This window comes from Leucopleurus acutus (assembly GCF_964270905.1).
Source record: "Leucopleurus acutus genome assembly, chromosome: 3".
Classification (NCBI taxonomy): domain Eukaryota; kingdom Metazoa; phylum Chordata; class Mammalia; order Artiodactyla; family Delphinidae; genus Leucopleurus; species Leucopleurus acutus.
The window spans coordinates 58409058-58432764 of NC_139145.1; the positions used below are offsets into that span (position 1 = coordinate 58409058).

The 23707-nt window shown below is 38.4% G+C and overlaps 1 protein-coding gene across 1 annotated transcript in view; it reads right to left on the reverse strand.

Moving 5' to 3' along the window:
- Nucleotides 1–2189: 2189 nt before the first annotated feature.
- Nucleotides 2190–23707, reverse strand: part of LOC309958906 (uncharacterized protein) — a gene marked incomplete at both ends in the record, with an annotated part of 34330 nt that continues 12812 nt past the window's right edge. The window contains 2 exons of the mRNA XM_082835033.1: nucleotides 2190–4576; nucleotides 17178–19656. Coding sequence (XP_082691159.1) covers nucleotides 2190–4576; nucleotides 17178–19656 — 4866 coding nt within the window. The remainder of the gene's footprint in view (nucleotides 4577–17177; nucleotides 19657–23707) is intronic.

Sequence of the window (23707 nt, forward strand, 5' to 3'; positions counted from 1 at the left end):
ACCAAAGATGTAAAAGAGAAATATAAGAAAGATAGAGAAACAATTTAACATGTTTAATATCCAACAAGTACAAGTCTCAGACAAACATAACAAGCTAAAGTTAGGAATACAATTATTAAGGAAATAATACTAGAGATGAAAAAATCCCAGATATGAAAAGGCACGAATCGTTAGAATGTATAAAACATTGAATGACATAAGTAACATGTAAGACATTTATGAAGTGGAAGTGAAAACTAAATGCATTTTCAGATATGCAGAGACAGAGAAAGTTTATTTTTGTGCACTCTCTCTTAAGAAGCCACTAGAGGATATACTGTAGCAAAGAGAAGGAATTAAAAAAAGAAGAAGAAGGAAAGAAGGAGACTTTCTTGAACCCTACCGCAATCACCTAACATAAGCCCAAATCCTCTAACTCCTTTGTAGGGCACTGTTACTTAGTTGACCCATGGTTCCCCATGGTGTGCAGTCTCCCTCATTATAAGTCAGTAAACCCACCTTTACTGACTATAATGTTCTGATATAATGTGTTCCTGGTGATCTTTACCTGCAGGGCATTCATAATTTATATGGTCATTAAAAGTAAAATTTTAACATTGCTTTTCAGGTTTTAAAACATCTATAGACAAACAAGGAATTCTTAGCTACAGTTGTAGAATGGGTCATTAACCCTAACTATATAAAAGTAAAAGCGCATTTTTGAGAGGTTTGAAAGTATAAGGGAAAAACAAGTAACAGGAAAAATAAGAATTCTATTAGTTTCTTTCATCCAAGAAAATCAAAAGAAACTGTTGTTAGTGGAACAATAAATGGAGCTTTCAGTTTGAGCAGAGAAGTAACAGAAAATAGTGAGACAGCTATATGTGAAGGATGTATGAGAGAAATTTTAAGTACCAGATACCAAACAACAATAGCATGAAATTAATTGTTTAAAGTTTACGAAAAAGTTACAAACATATTCTTTAGTGATAAGAAAGTGTTTAAAAAGTTAGAAAATGAAGGTTTAAAAGTGCTTTCCAAAGGGATAAAATGAAAAACAGATAATACCAGGTGTTGGCAGGAATGCTGAGGAACTGGTATATCCAGACACTGCTGAAAGCAATGTAAACTGGGACAACCACTTTGGAAAACGATTTGGAAATATCTACTAAAAGTGGACATGCACTTACTAAATGAGTAGCAATTCCACCCTTAGGTATATACCCAACAGAAATGCATATACATGTTTGTTGAAGGACATGTAAGAGAATGTTTATAGCAGCATTATTCAAACAGCCAAACGTTGCACCAACCCCAATATCCACATACAGTAAGATGGGTTATAAATTGTGACATATTCATACAGTGGAATACTATACAGCAACAAGAATGAAGAACTAAAATTAAAAGCAGTATCACGGATAAATGTCATAAACATATTGTTGAGAAGCCAGATGCAAAACAGTTCACACTCTACTATTCCATTTATATAAATTCAAAACAGGCAAAACTGAACTATAGTATTGGAAGTTGAGATATTTGTTATACTTGAGCTGGTAGTGATTTTAAGGGGTAATTTGTGTGGCACCTGGGATGCTAATAATGTTTCGTTTCTTCAAGATGCTGGTACCAAGTATGTTCACTTTCTGAAAATACAGTGAGCTGTGTTAAGGATTTTTCACTTTTCTGTATGTATGTTATAATTGAAATAAAATATTCATTTAAAGATTTGCCAGTAGGATGAGAGCTAGGAAAGAAGTGTAAATAGAAGTGTTGGTTTTCATCATGCTTTCTCACGTATTATATTTGTTATATGAATGTATTCCTTTGCTAACAAAATGAATATTTAAACATTTTAAATTTTTGCTATTTAGCATCAAATAACTTAGAGGGTGATGAAACAGAATGAATATAGAGAAAACAATATTTTATTAAGACAGTTCATTGCAACAAGTACCAACGGAAGGAGCAAAAATTTCAGGAAAATCAACAGCATGCAAGGATTTGGAATGGCACACTATAAATAAATGCAATGACAACAGAATTTAGTTTTCAAAAATTGGACAAGGGAAAGTTAACTGGACTAATTCATTACAAAAAGGAAATCAAGGCTATATCGGAAGATGGAATTTTTCTCCATGACGCCCTCAAATTCGGTATCTGGGGAAATTAGAGATAAATGACAAATACCTTGCATCATGATGAGATCCCTAACTGAATCCAGAGCTATTCCGGAAGTTGGCGTTTTCCTCTTCACCAGCGCCCTGGGTCGGGAGGTTGGTGAGAATCGGCTTCAAGAATTTAAACTCATTTAACCCGGAGCCTCCCGTCAGACACACCTCGTACTGGTAGCTCTGGGACAGGGTCCCCGTGCCGCTGACGTCCACCAGGTGGCCTGGAAAGTGGCCCTCGGGCACCGAGCAGCGACCCACCGAGGCCGCCCCGCCCCTCCTGCACAGCCGCACCGCGACGAACACCAGCACCGAGAAGACGAAGAGCGACGACACCGACGCCAAGGCGACCACTAAGTAGACGGTGAGCGGGGCGGCCGGGGCCGCGTCCGCCGCTTCCGCTTCAGGGGCCGGCAGGTAGGGCTGCGAGAAGCCGTCCACCAGCAGCACGTGCAGCGTGACGCTGGCCGAGAGCGGCGGCTCGCCATTGTCCTTGACCAGCACCACCAGCCTGTGCTTGGCCGCGTCGCGCTCGCTCAGCAGCCGGGCCGTGCGCACCTCGCCGTTGTGCGCCCACACGCCGAACAGGCCGGGCTCCGTGGCCTTGAGCAGCTGGTACGACAGCCAGGCGTTCTGGCCCGAGTCGCCGTCCACCGCCACCACCTTGGTCACCAGGTAGCCCGCCTCGGCTGCCCTGGGCACCAGCTCGGTGCAGGGCGCCGAGGCGTTCTGCAGCGGGTACAGCACGAAGGGCGCGTTGTCGTTGTCGTCCGCCACGAGCACGCGCACCAGCGCCTGGCTGCTGAGCGCGGGCGAGCCGTGGTCGGCGGCGCCCACGCGGAACTCGAACGCCCGCAGGGCCTCGTAGTCCAGGGACCTTAGGGCGAACAGGTGGCCGTTGTCCGGGTCGATGGACACCAGGGAGGCCAGGGGCACGTGCGCGTCGAGGGGCGGCAGCAGCGAGTAGGTAACCTGGGCGTTGGCGCCCGCGTCTCTGTCTGTGGCGCGTACGCTGCCGATGTGCAGGGCGGGGCTGTTGTTCTCGCGGACGGACAGGGTGTAGGAGGTCTGGGTGAAGGCGGGGGCGTTGTCGTTGACGTCGGACACCAGCACGGTTATGTTGTGCTGGGTTTTCAGTCTCGGTGTCCCCATATCTGTGACGGTGATGGTGACGTTGTATTCCGCTCTGCTCTCTCTGTCCAGTGGCCTCTCGGTCACTAGGGTGTAAAAGTTTTTGAATGTGGGTTTCAAAAGAAAGGGGAGATCATTCTGGATGGAGCAAACCATCCTACCGTTGTCCCCGGAATCTGGATCAGAAACACTGAAAACGGCCACCACAGTCTCTGGGGAGTTTTCTGGGGTAGAGCTGGTGAGCGTCGACATGGTCAGTTCGGGGACGTTGTCGTTCACATCCACCACCTCTATAACTACAGTGCATTTTCCTGAAAGGCCCCCGCCATCTGTGGCTGCAATCTCCACGTTATAATATCGAGTTGCCTCGAAATCCAATGCCCTTTTCAGACGAATTTCTCCTGTTATTTCGTCTATTACAAATGGTTGAGTAGCTTCATCACCTTGGAATAGAGCGTAGGCTACATTCCCATTCGTTCCTGCATCTAAATCTCGGGCGGAGACAGCGACAACTAAGGAGTTTAGGGGGCTGTTCTCCGGAATCTGTACCTCATAGACCGACTGTAAAAACTCAGGGGCGTTGTCATTGATGTCCACGACTTCAATGCGGACTGCAGTGGTCCCGGACCTGGGCGGAGCCCCACTATCCAGCGCCGTGAGGGTTAAAATGAGCTCAGGCCCTTCCTCCCGATCCAGCGGTTTGTCCAGCACCAGCTCTGGGTATTTTCTGCCATCTCCGCGATTATGAGTGACAACATGAAAATGGGAGTTGGGGCTGATTGTGTAATTCTGAATAGTGTTGCTACCTATGTCAGAGTCCTGAGCTATTTTCAAAGGAAACACAGTCCCTGTCTGGACGTTTTCTGGGATTTTTAGGAGCATTTCCCTCTCGAGGAACTCTGGGGAATGGTCATTTATATCTGTGAGCTGCAGATCAGCTTGAAAAAACTGCACCGGGTTTTCCAGTAATAGTTGGAAATGCAGTATGCAGGGATCTGTCGCCCCACACAGCACCTCCCGGTCTAGTTTTTCATATAGAAGCAAATTCCCGGTCGTTACATCCAGCTGCAAGAGCTGTTTATTTCCTTTGTAATGGATTCGCGCGCCCCGAGTGGCCAGTTCCCCCACCCTGAGCCCCAGGTCTTTTGCCAGGGTGGCCACAAAAGACCCACTTTCAGTTTCTTCTGGCATGGAATACCTAACTGCTTCAGAGCCAGCCTCCCACAAAAGCAATAATATAGCAAGAAAGATAACTTGCCTTTTCTGTAGCGTTTTTGCTGGTGCAGTCTCCATTGTTCAGACCCGGTTCAAGAACTTGCAGTTTCTTCAATTCCGTATGCAATCAACCCAGATGATTTGGTTAAATAAACTCGAATTAGATCTTTCTGACTGACCTGCAGTAGAACGATGCCCTTCTCTGGAGATCTCTGCCTCTAGATCTTATGTAAAATGCTTCCTTCTTTTAGAAAGCATTCAGAGTTCTGATTCCCAGCTTAATGGCTTCCCGGGTATCCACAGAGCCATTCATTCCTACTCCTAGCCTGCAGCACCACCAGGCGTCCTTATTTACTATTGCATATAGTATTTGCCGTCTCTTTCCAAGTTAGAAAGTCACAGAAGTGTTCCCAGTTGTATCTCCACTTCTCAGTTATTGTAAGTTCTAAATAAACATGTGCTAAGTTAACTTCCAGCGAAAGAATACTATTCAGAACAAACTAAAACACTAGTATTCCTCATAAAATATCTTTTGAGTACTTGAAGAAACTTTCTTTTGTGTGATTCTTATTTGATTATATTCATGAAATAAGCAATAATGGATGTTTACAAAAGTTTACACTATTAAAGTTATTTTTATTTTAAAATATTACATATTAGAAAAGGGCATAAATCATGAGTGTACAACTCAAAAAATTTTCAGGAAGTAAACACGCTCATAAGCAAAACCTAAATTAAAATTAAAATGTTACAAAAACCCTAGAAGCCCCCTCCTCTCATTGCCCCCTCCCCCCTAAAGGTAAGCACTCTCCTGATTTCTATTATCATAGAGCTTGTGTGTGTCTTTTTTGAACTTTTATAGAAATGGAGTTATAGAGTGTTATGTTTGTCTTCTTTCACTCAACATTACCTTTGTAAAATTCATCTGTTACATATTGTTCTAATTTATTTTATTCTCATTGCTTTATGGTATTCTATTGTATGACTATACCACCATTTGTTTTTTTATTCTCCAGTTGATGGACACTGGGGTTTTTCAGTTTGCGAATATTTTGAGTAGTGCTGCTATGAACACTCTTGTATATGTCTTTTGGTGTCTATGTGTGCATTTATATTTACTATATTCCTAGGAGTTAGACTGTTGTGCCTTAAGATGTGCACATATATATATATCTTTAATAGATATTGCAAAACAGTTTTCAACTGTGTTTTTACCAAAACCAGCAGAGTGAGAGTTCCAGTTGCTCCATATGCTTGTCAACATTTGATAATATCTTTTAATTTTAACCTTTCTGATGAGTGTGTAATGATGTCATATTGTAATTTTAATTAGCATTTCCCTGATGATTAATTAAATTGAGCACATTTTCCACGTTTATTTTTATTAGTGTATATTCTTGTGAAGTACATAAGTTTTTTGTCTATTTTTCTATTTAGGGTATTTGTCTTTTTTTCTTATTAATCTTTAGAAGTTCCTTATATATTCTGGGTATAAGTACTTTTTTAGAAGTATGTATTGCAAATATTCTCTCCCACTCTATGGCATGCATTTTAACTCTCTTGTGGTATATTTGAAGAACAAAACTTCTTAACTTTTACTCTAATTTTTCAATATTTTTTATTTATGGTTAGAACTTTTTGTGTTTTCTTTAAATCTTTGCATACACTAAAGTGAAGAAAATATTGTTGTATGGTGCTTTTGAAAAATTAATTACTTTACTTTTCACATTTAGAGCTATAATCCTCCTGAAATTATTTTTTCATGTTAATGAGGTTAGGGTCAAATTATTTTTTTTTCATATAAATATCCAAATGACTGCACCATCTATTGAAAAGAAGTTCCATTCCCAATTGTTTCTGACGTGCCATTTTTTTCATAAATCAGGGGTCCATACTTCTGTTCAAGAGCCTTTTTTTCCCATTTTTCTCTTTGTTTATCCCACAATACAGTATTATCTTAATTACTGTACTTCATAATAGGTTTTAGTATCTGATTGCTAAGTCCTCCAGTTTTATTCTTTTTCTTTAAGACTGCTTTGGTTATTATTGTCCCTTTGTATTTCCATATAAACTTTACCTTTCTCTTTTTTTAAAGATTTTTTTTTGATGTGGACTATTTTTTTTAAGTCTTTATTGAATTTGTTACAGTATTACTTCTGATTCATGTTTTGGATTTTTGGCCACAAGGCATGTGGGATCTTAGCTCCCCGATCAGGGACTGAACCCACATCCCCTGCATTGGAAGGCGAAGTCTTAACCACTGGATGACCAGGGAAGTCCCCATATAAACTATAGATTCAGCTTGTCAGCTTCCACAAAGAAATCTGAAGTTTTGTTTGGGATTTTATTGCATCTGTAGGTTGAGAAGAACTGACATATTCCCAATATTGAGTCTTCCAACTATTGAACATTATATATTCCTCTGTTTATTCAGATATTTAACTTTTCTCAATAATATTTTATATTTTTCAGTGTAGAAGTCTTATGCATATTGTTATGTTTGTCTAGATATTTGATGTTTCTGAAACTATTGTAAATGATGCTTGAAATTTTTAATTTTCTGGGTTTTGTTGCTGTATAGAAATACAATTATTATTTGCATGTAGACCTTATATCCAGTGGCATTACTTACTTCATTTATTAATCCTAATAGTCTGCAGATTCTTTATGACTTTTAATGTATACAATCATGTCATTTTAAAAAAAGACTTATTTCTTCTCTTCCAATCATTGTGTCTTTTATTTTTTCTTTGCTTTATTCCACTGGTTAGAACCTATAGTAAAACACTGAAGTGAAATAGTAAAGGCAAGCATTCTTGTCTCATTATTGATCCCTGAGGGAAAGTTTTAAATAATTTACCATTAAGGATAATGTTTACTGTAGGTTTTAAAATACTTTCTGAAAGTTCCCTTCTGTTTTCAGTTTGCTAACAATTTTACCATGAGTGTGTGCTCACTAGTGACTTTTTTCTGTATCCATTGACGTAATCATATGATGTTACTCCTTTACCTATTAATGTAATGTAGTATATTGATTGGATTTGCATTCCTAAAATAACACAGTTTTCTCATAATTTATTATTTCTCTTTTATATATTTCTGAATTTTATTTACTGATATTTTGTTTAGAATGTTTCCATCTGTGTTTGTAAAAGAGATTGGTCTCTAGTTTTCCTTCCTTATGATGTCCTATTCAGGTTTGGATGTCATAATCCATTGAAGTCATGCTGGTACCCAAATAATCTGGGAAATATTTCCTGTTTATCTGTCTTCTAAAAGATTTTGTATAAATTGGTGTTAGTTGTTCCATGAGTATTTAGAAGAATTGACTAGTGTGAACTGAAGTGGCAAGGTTTTTAATCACAAGTTTAATTTACTTAAGATATGACTAATCAGATTTCTTCTTCTTTCAGTTTTAGTATATTGTGTTTTTAAAAGATGTTTTCCATTTTACATAAATTACCAAATTTATTGGCATACAGTTGTTCATAACATCCTCTTTTATTTTTTAATGTCTGTAGGATTGGTAGTGATGTTCCTTTTTCATTCCTGATATTTATGATCGATGTTTTCTTTCTTTTTAACATTAGTCTTATGAAGAGTTTTTTTTTTTTTTTTGTCGGGGGGGAGTTACGCGGGCCTCTCTCCGTTGTCGCCTCTCCCATTGCGGAGCACAGGCTCCGGACGCGCAGGCTCAGCGGCCATGGCTCACGGGCCCAGCCGCTCCGCGGCATGTGGGATCTTCCCGGACCGGGGCACGAACCGGCGTCCCCTGCATTGGCAGGCGGACTCTCAACCACTGCGCCACCAGGGAAGCCCCTTATGAAGAGTTTTTAATAAGAGTTATTAATTATTACATGGAACCAACTTTAAGTTTTGTTAATCTTCTTGGTTGTATATTTGTCAGCTTTGTATTTATTTATGTTTATATATATATATGTATTATTTTCTTCCTTCTACATTGGTATTTGATTTGTTCTTTTTCTAGCTTCTTCAGATGAAAGCTTAGATTATTGATTTTTAACCTTTCTTTTCTAACCTGTGCATTTTAAGTTTTAAAATTTCCCTGTAAAATCTGTTTTGATATATCAGATCTTAACTTTTACCCAGTTCAAAATATTTGTAAATTTCTTCTGTGATTTCTTCTTTGACTGATGGATTATATTATTTAATTTTGAAGCATTTGGGTATTTCTTTTAAATTTTTATTTCTGCCTTAATTTCATTGTCAGAGAGCATATTGAGTGATTTCAATTCTTTAAAAAAAATTAGAGACTTGCCTTATGACCCAGAATATGGATAATTTTGATATATGCATGTGCATGTAAAAAGAATGTGTACTCTCCAGTGTACTATGTATGTCAGTTTATTCAGATATAATTATTGTGTTGTTCAGATTTTTAATATTAGGTGTGTCTTCTTATTCTATCAGGGGTTGAGAGAGTTGTAATACATCCTCTTCCTATGACTGGATTTATCTATTTCTTATTTATGTTCTTTCAGTTTAACTTTCTATATTTTGTAATTATGGGGATATATTCAGTCTTAGAATTGACATACTTCTGGTATATTTACCTCCTTATCATTATGAAATATCTCTCTTTATCTCTAGTAATGCATCTTTCCTTAAAGTCTCCTTTGTCTTATGTGAGTATATCTATACTTGGTTTATTTTGGTTAGTGTTTGTGTCATGTATCTTTTTCTATTTTTATATTTTCAAACTTTCTGTCATAACACACACACAGAGACACACACAGTTATGTGACAGCATATAGTTGAATTTTTCTTAAACCTAATCGGACAATATTGGTTGTTTAATTGGATTATTTAATCCAATTGCAATTAATGTAATATTTGATATCTATTCACTTATATATACCATCTAAATTTTTGCTATTTGTCCCTAAAGTTTTTTCTTCTTTTTGATTATTTAGATATTTATTTTTTTCCTTCGATTAATTTTAAAATTATTCTCCTTGTGATTATCTTAGAGATTACAACATCCATCTTTGATCTACAAGAGTCTAATACAAATTATTTAATTTTACTACTCCCATGATAATGCTTAGAACCTTAAAATTCCTTAACTCTGTTTATAGCACCTGCCTTTTACATTATTATTGTCATGAATTAAAATTTTATGTATATTTTAAATCCTTTAAGAAACTATTATTTTTGCCTTTAATAATCAATAGCAATTTATAGTTACCCTTATTCTTGTTCTTCATTTCTTCCTGCAAATCTGTGATTCCTTCAGGACTGTTTTCCTTCTGCCTAATGAATTCCACAAAAAGTATTTCTTTTAGTGCAGATGCGACTGTGATTAATTCTTGCAGTTTTTGTTTGTTTGAAAGCTTCATTTTTGAAAGATATATTTTCTGGTGATAGAATTCTAGTCTGGTAGTTATTTTTTTTTCAGGACTCTGAAGACATCATTCCTTTGTCTTTTGGCTGCTTGATAGTCAGCTCTCCATTTTATTGTTGTTCCTTTCAAAGCAATATGTCATCTTCATGTGATTGCTTTTAAGATTTTCTCTTTGACTTTAGTCTTTAGCAGCCTTCCTGTGATATTCCTAGCTGTGCTTTGTTTTTCATTTAACATCTTTATTGGCGTATAATTGCTTTACAATGTTATGTTAGTTTCTGCTGTATAACAAAGTGAATCAGCTATATGTATACATACATCCCCATATCCCCTCCCTCTTGCATTTCCCTCCCACTCTCCCTATCCCACCCCTTTAGGTGGTCACAAAGCACTGAGCTGATCTCCCTGTGCTTTACAGCTGCTTCCCACTAACTGTTTTACATTTGGTAGTGTATATATGTCAATACTACTCTCTAGCTTCGTCCCAGCTTACCCTTACTCCTCCCCGTGTCCTTAAGTCCATTCTGTACATCTGTGTCTTTATTCCTGTCCTGCCCCTACGTTCATCAGAGCCTTTTTTTTCCCTCTTAGATTCCATATATATGTGTTAGCATACGGTATTTGTTTTTCTCTTTCTGACTTACTTCACTCTGTATGACAGACTCTAGGTCCATCCACCTCACTACAAATAACTCAATTTCGTTTCTTTTTATGGCTGAGTAATATTCCATTCTATATATGTGCCACATCTTCTTTATCCATTCATCTGTTGACGGACACTTAGGTAGCTTCCATGTCCTGGCTATTGTAAATACTGCGGCAATGAACATTGTGGTACATGACTCTTTTTTTAAAATAAATTTATTTATGTATTTATTTATTTTTGGCTGTGTTGGATCTTCTTTGCTGCACACGGGCTTTCTGAAGTTGTGGCGAGCAGGGGCTACTCTTCACTGCGGCACACAGGCTTCTCACTGCGGTGGCCTCTGTTGTCGCAGAGCATGGGCTCTAGCTGCGCGGGCATCAGTAGTTGTGGCACGCAGGCTTCAGCAGTTGTGGCACATGGGCTCAGCCGCTCTGGGGCATGTGGGATCTTCCTGGACCAGGGCTTGAACCTGTGACCCCTGCATTGGCAGGCAGATTCTTAATCACTGTGCCACCAGGGAAACCCATGACTCTTTTTGAATTATGGTTTTCTCAGGGTATATGTCCAGTAGTGGGATTGCTGGGTCATATGGTAGTTCTATTTTTAAGGAGCCTCCATACCGTTCTCCACAGTGGCTGTATCAATTTACATTCTCACCAACAGTGCAAGAGGGTTCCCTTTTATCCACACCCTCTCCAGCATTTATTGTTTGTAGATTTTTTGATGATGGCTATTCTGACTGGTGTGAGGTGATACCTCATTGTAGTTTTGATTTGCATTTCTCTAATGATTACTGATTTTAGCATCTTTTCATGTGTATATTGGCAATCTGTATATCTTCTTTGGAGAAATGTCTGTTTAGGTCTTCTGCCCAATTTTGGATTGGGTTGTTTGTTTTTTTCATATTGAGCTGCATGAGCTTCTTGTATATTTTAGAGATAAATCCTTTGTGAGTTGCTTCCTTGGCAAATATTTTCTCCTATTCTGAGGGTTGTCTTTTCATCTTGTTTATGTTTTCCTTTGCTGTGCAAAAGTTTTTAAGTTTCATTAGGTCCCATTTGTTTATTTTTGTTTTTATTTCCATTTCTCTAGGAGGTGAGTCAAAAAGGATCTTGCTATGATTTATGTAATAGAGTGCTCTGCCTATGTTTTGCTCTAAGAGTTTGATAGTGTCTGGCCTTACATTTAGGTCTTTAATCCATTTTGAGTTTATTTTTCTGTATGGTGTTAGAGAGTGTTCTAATTTCTGACTTTTACATGTAGCTGTCCAGTTTTCCCAGCACCACTTACTGAAGAGGCTGTCTTTTCTCCATTGTATATTCTTGCCTCCTTTATCAAAAATAAGGTGACCATATTTGTGTGGGTTTATCTCTGGGCTTTCTGTCCTGTTCCATTGATCTATATTTCTGTTTTTGTGCCAGTACCATGCTGTCTTGATTACTGTAGCTTTGTAGTATAATCTGAAGTCTGGGAGCCTGATTCCTCCAGCTCCATTTTTCTTTCTCAGGATTGCTTTGGCTATTCGGTGTCTTTTGTGTTTCCATGCAAATTGTGAAATTTTTGGTTCTAGGTCTGTGAAAAATGCCAGTGGTAGTTTGATAGGGATTGCATTGAATCTGTAGATTGCTTTGGGTAGTATAGTCATTTTCACAATGTTGATTCTTCCAATCCAAGAACATGGTATATCTCTCCACCTGTTTGTATCATCTTTAATTTCTTTCATCAGTGTCTTATATTTTTCTGCATATAGGTCTTTTGTCTCCTTAGGTAGGTTTATTCCTAGGTATTTTATTCTTTTCGTTGCAACGGTAAATGGAAGGAAACAATAGCAAATATCAATAAAACTAAAAGCTGGTTCTTTGTGAAAATAAACAAACTTTATAAACCATTAGCCAGACTCATCAAGAAAAAAAGGGAGAAGACTCAAATCAACAGAATTAGAAATGAAAAAGGAGAAGTAACAACTGACACTGCAGAAATACAAAGGATCGTGAGAGATTACTACAAGCAACTATATGCCAATAAAATGGACAACCTGGAAGAAATGGACAAATTCTTAGAAAAGCACAACCCTCTGAGACTAAACCAGGAAGAAATAGAAAATATAAACAGACCAATCACAACCACTGAAATTGAGACTGTGATTAAAAATCTTCCAACAAACAAAAGCCCAGGACCAGATGGATTCACAGGCGAATTTTATCAAACACTTAGAGAAGAGCTAACACCTATCCTTCTCAAACTCTTCCAAAATATAGCAGAGGGAGGAACACTCCCAAACTCATTCTACGAGGCCACTATCATCCTGATACCAAAACCAGACAAAGATGTCACAAAAAAAAGAAAACTACTTGCCAATATCACTGATGAACATAGGTGCAAAAATCCTCAATAAAATACTAGCAAACAGAATCCAGCAGCACATTAAAAGGATCATATACTATGATCAAGTGGGTTTATCCCAGGAATGCAAGGATTCTTCAATATATGCAAATCAATCAATGTGACACACCATATTAACAAATTGAAGGATGAAAACCATATGATCATCTCAAAGATAGAGAAAAAGCTTTCAACAAAATTCAACACCCATTTATGATAAAAACTCTCCAGAAAGTAGGCATAGAGGGAACTTATCTCAACATAATAAAGGTCATATATGACAAACCCACAACCAACATCGTTCTCAATGGTGAAAAACTGAAACCATTTCCTCTAAGATCAGGAACAAGACAAGGTTGCCCACTCTCACCACTATTACTCAACATAGTTTTGGAAGTTTTAGACACAGCAATCAGAGAAGAAAAGAATAAAAGGAATCCAAATCAGAAAAGAAGAAGTAAAACTGTCACTGTTTGCAGATGACATGATACTATACATAGAGAATCCTAAAGATGCTACTAGAAAACTACTAGAGCTAATGAATGAATTTGGTAAAGTAGCAGGATACAAAATTAATGCACAGAAATCTCTTGCATTCCTATACACTAATGATGAAAATCTGAAAGAGAAATTAAGGAAACACTCCCATCTACCATTGCTTTTTATTCTAATTGGGTTTCATTGAGCATCTTGAGCAGTACATTTTGTTCACCATTTTTGGAAAATTCTTGGTCATTATTTCTTTAAACATTGCTTATTCCCCATTCCTAGTCCTTCTAGGATTACAATCATATGTGTGTTGGAGTTTTTCCTTATGTTCCACATGTCACTAAATATTCTTGTCTGTATTTTTAATTATTTCATTCCTCAGTGTTTCTATTTGGATATTTAATATTGGCCTGTCTTGCACTCACTAATCCTATAATCCTTTACAACTACTATGCCATTACACAATCTAATATTTTAAAATTTCAGTTATATTCTTCAGTCCCAAAATTAATTTCCATTTTATTCCATTCTCTTGTGAAATTCTCTTCTACCTATTTTCTGTATTCCTTATTTTAACATATCAGTCATACTTATTTTAACATCACTGTCAGTAAATTCTAGTATGTATTTTATCTGTAGGTCTTCTGTATTGTCTATTTTTCCTCTAGGTTTTATTCATGTCAACCAGCCTTTTTGTATGTGTGCCTCATAATTTTTTATTGAATGCTGAAGATAAATGTAAAAAGCTGTCCAGGATCCAGATGATATTATTTTCTTCCAGAAAGAGTTCACCTTTTCCTCTGTTAGCTTGATAGAGCCATGTCTAATCAAAGTGCCTTAATTCAAACAAGCACTGTGCTTAGTCAAGGTTCTTTGTAGTCCTGAAAAGCACCTGACCCTTCAGAATTTTCAGTTCAGAACTCAGTGTATTCTCCACAGCCTTTCCCATGGCAGATCACAAACTCTAATTTTCATGCATTAAGACTATTAAAACTTCACTCTGCTTTTCTGAAATTTTCCTTCAAGTTTTTAGTCTTCTTCCCTGGAATGTCCCAGAATTTGACAAGCATCATGAGGGGGAAAACTGGCCTTGAGCTTGAATCTTCCAGTTTGCCAAAGGCTATTGAAGTTATGCCATCCCTGGCAGAAGCCTTTTGTCTGCTCTTTGAGTTTGCAGATTTCATTAGGGCAAATTGACTGTAGGAGTCAGTTCAGAACTCCAAGGATTTTCCTTTTCAGGAATCTTAGCCCCTTCAGTTCTTTTTATATCATCTGCTCTCTGTTGCTTGAAACTGGTAATTTCTGAATTTAAAACAGGTTTTATTGTTGTTTTCTGCTGTTAGATAATCCATCTAACCGGGAAACAGAATTCCACCAAATATGTGCATAACTTATAATTTAAGACTATTTAAAATCTATATTTTGTAATTTCTGGTAGTAAGAAATAGAGGGTCTTAAAGTGATGTGGGTTATATTGCCTTCAGTAGAATTTCTGTGCCTAAAACAGCATGTGTTAAACTCACTATATGCTATGCCTAAAAACAACAACAAAGGAATTGTAAAAAATGCACATATAATAGAAGCACTTGAGAAACTATGATTGAAATGGGTATTATTATCCAGATATTTGGCCTCCATTCTCTATTTTTGTTTTGCAAAAGTAGAACTGGCCTGTTTTTCTTAAGGTATTCATTTTGTGGAAGTTATTTGGATTATATTTACTATTAAATTATAATCATTGAATTTTAAAATGTTGATCTGTTCTACACCAAAGACTGGTGGTGATCCCCAGCTAGTAAGGAATGATCCATCCTTTATAAATACACACAGTAATTTATAAAGTAATACACAAAGTAATTCATAAATTTACTCATATAAATTCATAAATGTGGTTCTGAGTGTTTGGCCAGTCTCATTTGGGTGATTATATAAATTGGACTTTCCTGGCATAAACAAAAACATGAACTTAGATGTTCATAATGTTGAAATATATTGCTGAAAACTTTAATCACATTTCTTTTCATCATACATAAAAACTATTTCATTTAAATATCTAACAGTAAATGGAGAAGTTAAAGTAAATGGAGAAGTTAAAGTTGACTACCGTATTTATGTCATATATTTGTTTGTGTTTAATTTTGTTCTCATTTTTATCACTTTCTAGTTTCAAGTATTAGATTGGATGAAGGCTAATAGCTATGTTTCAATAATAACTTAAACAGTAATTTTCCTTTTTTATTTCATTATATCCTTAGAAAAAATGTAATTCAGAGAAAGTTGCAAGTAATTAAATTCCAGGAGGATGACACAATAGCTAAAAATAAATACTTAGGTTATAAAGCAGGCTCTTTAATTACTCACATTGTGCCAAAAGCTCAATAACTGGTCTTATAGTTACATCCATATAAATTTAGTTGGAAACCACATAATCGTCTTGCTTGGCTTAATGAACACGACATGAAACAATTATAATTCAGATAAGTTTATCTTAATTTCTATTTCTATTCTTGTTGTCTTAAAAGAAAAAACAATGCTTGTTTCTTACTACTAAAAGTTAGCATGATTGAAAAAGTAAATTTATGCAAAATACCCAAACGCTACATTGAAGGACAAAACAAGGTGACTTGGAGATCAAAAATAAATCATTATTTTGTTCATAAAAGCTGCCCATGTTTGCAGAGTAACTTAAAATGAGCAATCAGACTAGAACATAATAACCAAAACTGAGAAGAAATTCTGACTTTTGAAACATGCAGGGAAGCTGCAGGAAAACCAAGAAAAACACATACGTTAAACTACATTTGAACTTCTGTTAATAGGGCAAAAGGAAGGACAAGAAAGTATATGCCCTCTACCTCTTGAGACCTTTTAAAGGATTTAGGGTTTACTTAAGATTCTAAGATTTTAAGTATTTTACCAAGCAGTGACTTAGTTTTATTTTAGTGAAGTGATACCAAGTTATATAAGATTTTCTCTTTAATTGTTATTTATAAATGAGAATAATTTTTATTATAATATCAGTGAGTATTTATGGAGCAATTACAATGTGCTACGTAAGTAGCAAACAAGATAATCTCTAGCATATACGGTGCTCACAATGGGATATGGTCACAACTGTAGTGTATCAATAATTTAATAAAGTGCATGTTTAGGTACAATTTGGGAGAAACAAGTATGCTAATTTATATGTTCATGGCTATTCAGTGGGGCATAGCCTGGTAGAATAGTGAACAAGAAAGGTCTTAGGTAGCTACAAAGAATTTCAAACATTCTGGCCTCGCAAATATACAGCTATGTGGTAAAGACAAGTACCAAAAAAAAAAAAAAAAAAGGCAAGTACCAAAAATATATAGAAATGTAAGATTACACAGAAGCTTTAAAATGTTTCCCTGAAAAGACATTAACCAAGAAGTTCCTTTAAATAAAATTTCTTCTTACACTACTTGAGTAATTTATAGTTATGGAAAGATTAATCACCAAGAGAAGGTCAAATATGAAGAAATACATAATATCAAGTGTAACTAAAAATGCTAAATCCAATCAATATTAATAAAAGGAAGATTTAGCACAGAGACATGCATAATTTGCAATAGAGATATACATATTTCTACAACAATACAATCTCAAGAGAAAGTAACGCAATGTGAGTCAGGTTTAACAAAATTGAGAGGCTCACTTGACCAAATACGACACTTAACCGAACAAAATTATTCCTGCAGTTGGGGCTTTCTTTTAATTTCTCTCTCTCTGTTCTGAACCAAGAGTTTGGGAAATACTGGCTTCAGGAATTTGAACTCACCAGTTTCATGGTCTCCCGTCAGACACACCTCGTACTGGTAGCTCTGGGACAGGGTCCCCGTGCCGCTGACGTCCACCAGGTGGCCCGGAAAGTGGCCCTCGGGCACCGAGCAGCGACCCACCGAGGCCGCCCCGCCCCTCCTGCACAGCCGCACCGCGACGAACACCAGCACCGAGAAGACGAAGAGCGACGACACCGACGCCAAGGCGACCACCAGGTAGACGGTGAGCGGAGCGGCCGGGGCCGCGTCCGCCGCTTCCGCTTCAGGGGCCGGAAGGTAGGGCTGCGACAAGCCGTTCACCAGCAGCACGTGCAGCGTGACGCTGGCCGAGAGCGGCGGCTCGCCGTTGTCCTTGACCAGCACCACCAGCCTGTGCTTGGCCGCGTCGCGCTCGCTCAGCAGCCGGGCCGTGCGCACCTCGCCGTTGTGCGCCCACACGCCGAAGAGGCCGGGCTCCGTGGCCTTGAGCAGCTGGTACGACAGCCAGGCGTTCTGGCCCGAGTCGCCGTCCACCGCCACCACCTTGGTCACCAGGTAACCCGCCTCGGCCGCCCTGGGCACCAGCTCGGTGCAGGGCGCCGAGGCGTTCTGCAGCGGGTACAGCACGAAGGGCGCGTTGTCGTTGTCGTCCGCCACGAGCACGCGCACCAGCGCCTGGCTGCTGAGCGCGGGCGAACCGCGGTCGGCGGCGCCCACGCGGAACTCGAACGCCCGCAGGGCCTCGTAGTCCAGGGACCTCAGGGCGAACAGGTGGCCGTTGTCCGGGTTGATGGACACCAGGGAGGCCAGGGGCACGTGCGCGTCGAGGGGCGGCAGCAGCGAGTAGGTGACCTGGGCGTTGGCGCCCGCGTCTCTGTCTGTGGCGCGGACGCTGCCGATGTGCAGGGCGGGGCTGTTGTTCTCGCGGACGGACAGGGTGTAGGAGGTCTGGGTGAAGGCGGGGGCGTTGTCGTTGACGTCGGACACCAGCACGGTTATGTTGTGCTGGGTTTTCAGTCTCGGTGTCCCCATATCTGTGACGGTGATGGTGATGTTGTACTCGGCTCTGCTCTCTCTGTCCAGAGGGCTCTCTGTTACCAGGGTGTAGAAATTCTTTGAAGTCGGTTTTAGAATGAATGGCAGATTACCTGGAATAGAGCAAACCATCCTTCCATTGTCTCCGGAGTCTCTATCTCGAATTCGGAAGATGGAGACTACAGTCTCAGGAGCATTTTCTGGGATGGAGCAGGTGAGTGAAGGTATGGTAAATTCAGGGGCGTTGTCATTCACATCTACCACCTCTATGGCTACAGTGCCTTTTCCGGAAAGGCCTCCTCCATCTGTAGCCTCAATTTCCACGTGGTAAGATTTAATTTGTTCAAAATCCAATTTCTTTGTCAGTCGGATTTCTCCTGTGACTTCATTTATTGAGAAAGTTTGTTTAATTTCCTCTGATGCTTGGAATAAACTGTAGGAAACAGTCCCAAAGTTTCCAGCATCTACATCCCTAGCTAAAACAGTAAGTATTGGGGAGTCTAGGGGGATGTTTTCCAGAACCTGCACCTCATATGGAGTGTGCACAAACTCAGGAGCATTGTCATTGACATCCATGATCAGGATTCGTAACATGCTGGTGCCAGACCTAGGTGGAGACCCGCCATCCAGCGCCATGAGGGTTAAGCTGAACTCAGGCTGCTCCTCTCGATCCAGTGCTTTGTCCTGCACCAAATCTGGATATTTATTGCCCTCACTATGATTTCGAGTGACAACGTGAAAATGAGAATTGGGGCTGATAGTGTAGTTTTGAAGACCATTGCTGCCCACATCCAAATCCTGAGCTAATTTCAACGGAAAAACAGTCCCTGGCTGGCTGTTTTCCGGTATTTTCAGGAGCATTTCCCTATTCGGGAATACTGGGGAGTGGTCATTTATGTCCTGGATTAATAGTTCCCCTTCAAAAAATTGCACCGGAGTTTCCAGGAACACTTGGAAATGCAGCACACAGGGTTCAACGGGGCCACATATATCTTCCCGGTCTAGTTTCTCCCTCAAAAGCAAATCTCCAGTCTGGCGATCTAGCAGCAAGCGCTGCTTGTCATCGTCACACACCACCTGGGCCGACCGGGCGGCCAGCTCCCCAATTCCCAGGCCCAGGTCCTTGGTCAAATGGGCTATAAAGGAGACGCTCTCTGTTTCTTCCAGCACAGAATAACGAATAGGCGAAGGGTAAGCCTGAGATAAGAATACTATCAAAATAAATGTCATCACTTGCCTGTTTTGTTGAATTCTCTCTAGCGTCTCCATGTTGGAGCCAGAGTGCTTACATCCAGTCCCTTCAGCAACCACAAAAAGACCCGAGGTATTAAATTCTGACTTCTTGCTTGGTAGAATCTTCATAAAATTGCCTTTAATCTTAAAGTCGTTTAGTATATCGCTACCCAAACTCGTTGGTAACCCAGCACGGCTGGCAAAGCTTCTTCTGTGTGGTGTTGATTTCGTCTGGCAACAAAGGAACACGGGAGCTTTTTAGGGCTCCTTATTCACAGTCTTAGCCGGCAGCGCCACCCTGCGTCCTTATTGAGAAACTAATACTGTAGTCTCAAGTCAGCCTATTTTGGAAGTGTCCAAATGTAAGCCCTTTAAAAAAGTGTATAGAACTTTTTTTTTTTTTTTGCGGTACGCGGGCCTCTCACCGCATACCGCCGCGGAGCACAGGCTCCGGACGTGCAGGACCAGTGGCCATGGCCCACGGGCCCAGCCGCCCCGCGGCATGCGGGATCCTCCCGGACCGGGGCAAGAACCCGCGCCCCCTGCATCAGCAGGCGGACCCCCAACCACTGCGCCAACAGGGAAGCCCTAGAACTTTAAAAAGTTTTGTTATTCCATTAAATGGCTTAAGGTATAGGTTATTCCATTACATTGCATGAGCTAGAATAATTGTGAGCACAAAGCAAGGGGCTGTCTTCCTCTCCCCATACCCTTACAGGTGGAACTTAAAGAACTCCATTTCCCCTTTGTCATAGTCTAACCAGGGGAGATAAACTCTTATAAAATTATAATTAATAATAGTTTTATCTGTTTATTTCCAAGTATGTGAGAAATTTATGATGATGCAAAAAGTTTGTGTAAGGTGTTCTGTACTACTTGGTCTCAGGTTCTATTTTTTTACACTGGTGTGCAAACAGTAATACAGTTGAATAAAGAGGCATCTTGCTTTGTTATAAGTCCTTTTACAGTGTGAACCCACATTAAAATATTAAGGAGGTCAAATAGTATTAGAATCAGATTCTTAGATCCAGAGAGGAAATGAAAGGATTTTTACAGATAAAGAAACAGAAGCTCAGAGGGTGATAGGACTTGATTATTCTACTTGACTATCATCAGGATAATATCAAGACAAAATTGAGTGAAAACCATAGAATTTTATTAAGGTAAAGCCTTTAAGTTTAAGCTGATTTAGCTAGATATCTGTATTTAATAATGAGTTTGCTTCTTACCACATTGATCCTTTGTAGCCCAGATATCACATTCCTTGACTAGCCAATTTGCGGGAAGACAAGAAGCAGTGATTTAAAACATTTTAATGTGTGAGCAAAGGGTACCTCAACCTTTGCCTACTTATATATGGTGAAGAGGAGAGACTTGTTTATAAAATGGATTTCAGTGCAGCATGCAGCTATTGTGATTTCCCTGATATAGTAAGTTAACTGAGACACAGTTAATCAGTTTACTGGTTACAATTAGTATATTGAATGGAGTACCACTTATCTTGGTACATATGGGATTTCTCCTCCTTAAATATCTTATAATTTAATTAATTAACTTCATAAATTATGATTCACATTTAATGAATTATTTTAAAATCATGTCAGTAATCTTAGATTCTGATAATGATAGAAAATATTAGGAAAAATTATTATTATTATTTACTTTTTTTTGGCTATGCTGCGCACATGCGCGGTCTTAATTCCACAACCAGAGATCGAACCCGTGTCCCCTGCAGTGGAAGCATGGAGCCTTAACTGCTGGTCCGCCAGGGAAGTCCCAGGAAACATTATTTTTGAAAGAAGCCTGGACTATAGTAGTCATTCAGTAAATATCATTTGGATAAATTAATTAACCCACTCTAATGATCGTATTTCTAGCTATAGTAGAAGATTACTGTGAGATCATGCATTCAGCCATGAACATGTCTGACACTGAATACAGAATTCTAAGAGATGAGAGTATAATACACGCTAAGCACTGTTCAAATAAATTTACTTTTATTCTAGCTCTGTTAATTCCTGTTGTAAGAGATCTAGTAATAGCAATAATAGTAATATTAATATGCTGTAGAATTTTCTTTCATGCTTAAGGCAAATCAGAGAAATATATATCAACATTAAGTGAAATGATAAAAAATAATAAACATACTGAAAAGAAAAAGAGAAAGAATATTATTTTAGATATAAATGGAAAGCAAATTTCCTGAATGAAACAAAAAATTGTTTCATACTGTATTAACTGAGCTCTAGTTAAAGTTAAAGAGTTCAGGACAAAATTCAAACTAGATTTTGTTTACTTATTCCTATATGCTGACATAGTTAATAGTGTTGCAGATTAGCTCTTTTCGATCCCTTTTGTCAATCCAAAACAAATGAAATCTAGGTAATATTAACATATATGTGTCACTATATGCCAGATAGTACTCTAAGCATTTTACATACACTAACTCATTTTATCCCTCAAACAACCCTATGAGGTGGGCACTCTTATTAGGCACATTTTATAGACAAAGACATTGAGGAATAGAAAGTTTAAATAATCTGCCCATAGTCACGCACCATGTGAAAATGGCAAAGGTAGGATTCAAACTGTTACAGAATGGCTCCAGAATCCATTCTTTGATCTAAGTGGAATTAGAGAGGTGAACAACATTTTAGGTAATTTAGATCCAAACTTCAGCCTTGCCTTGGGTACACAGATATCATGGGTGAAATATATTTCTATTCAAATTTTCAATTAATATAAGAATCTTTTAAATAGTTTGTCTCCCTTTAGAGATAGGTACCAGCAAAAAGAGGTGCTTACAAAATTTAGAAATTGAAAGGAAAACTAAGAGTCTTTTGTTGAGATCATTAATTAGGTTTAAAAAAAAAAACTAAGAGTTACATGAATAATGAATTCCCTGTAGCCTTAAATATATATATATATAAAAATATCTATGTATAGATCTTTTGAAATGTTATCAGTGTGTAAAGTTAAAATCAAGAAAGGTGGCCTAAGATGATAGTTTAACATTGCATCATGGATTATTTTGCCAAACTGCCAAACTTATCAGAAAAAAACTATTATATCTGCATGCAAGAGGCAATAATGATAAAGAGAATGACTACCTGCAAAACCATTCCATTCCAGTCAGGAAAGCTGCATTATCCATTCTGAAGGATTCATACAACAACTTACACAATTGGTTGCCAGACCTGAAGCACAATATTTAAAACATTTCTTCCATTTTGAATACACAAAGAGAGATAGAATAGTTAGAGGGATACTCTGGTAATTAAATATCAGTTTTAATTCCTCCTTGGTAAAATACAGGCAAGAACTTTAAATATCATTGAGGGAAAGATAAAAATCATTTTAAAGGAATTTGAATACAGGAAGTCCTGAAGTTCAAATGCTAAACACATACTTTGAAGTTTTGAGTAGTCTCACTTGTTTAAAAAAAAAGAGAGAGAATGTTTTTTTAAACTTCATGATGACTTGAGGGCTGTTTTGCTCTTAACTTGGAGGGGGAAAGTACAGAGGGATATTAAGCAATAATTGTTGAAAGGAGAGATGAATTGGTGAAATATGTATTAGATTTTAAATAGTATTTTTAGTTACTGAAATCACACTTCAAATAGTATTATTTCAAAATATTAAGCAGCATTGATAACTGGTAATTATAAATGGTTTGTAGATTTTACTAGAAATTCTTATAAAAGGAATTATCTTGTGGAATTTTCTACTAAATAGATAAATTAGATTCATCAGCTGGCCATTCAAATGAAATAACCGTAAAGGAAACAATACTTGTCACTGGTAAAAGCAAACTAAAATTTAATATCTTTTAACCTTTTAATATCTTATAGCTAAACTGAAGCTATGTTTTTAAAAAATCACACTAATTGAAATGCAAATTTAGAAAGGAGATATTTGAATAATTAGAGTGTTTGGCCTTAGAAATTTGTGATGAAATCCAATATAATTTCTAATAATTCCTTGTATTACATACTATATTAAAAATAGGGGCTTCCCTGGTGGGGCAGTGGTTGAGAGTCCGCCTGTCGATGCAGTGGACGCGGGTTCGTGCCCCGGTCCGGGAAGATCCCACATGCCGCGGAGCGGCTGGGCCCGTGAGCCATGGCCGCTGAGCCTGCGCGTCCGGAGCCTGTGCTCCTGAGCGGGAGAGGCCACAACAGTGAGAGGCCCGTGCACCAAAAAAAAAAAAAAAAATCTGAACCCATTTGTCTCTGATATTCCAATCAGAAACCTCTCATATTAGTAGTTCTGGAACTAAGTC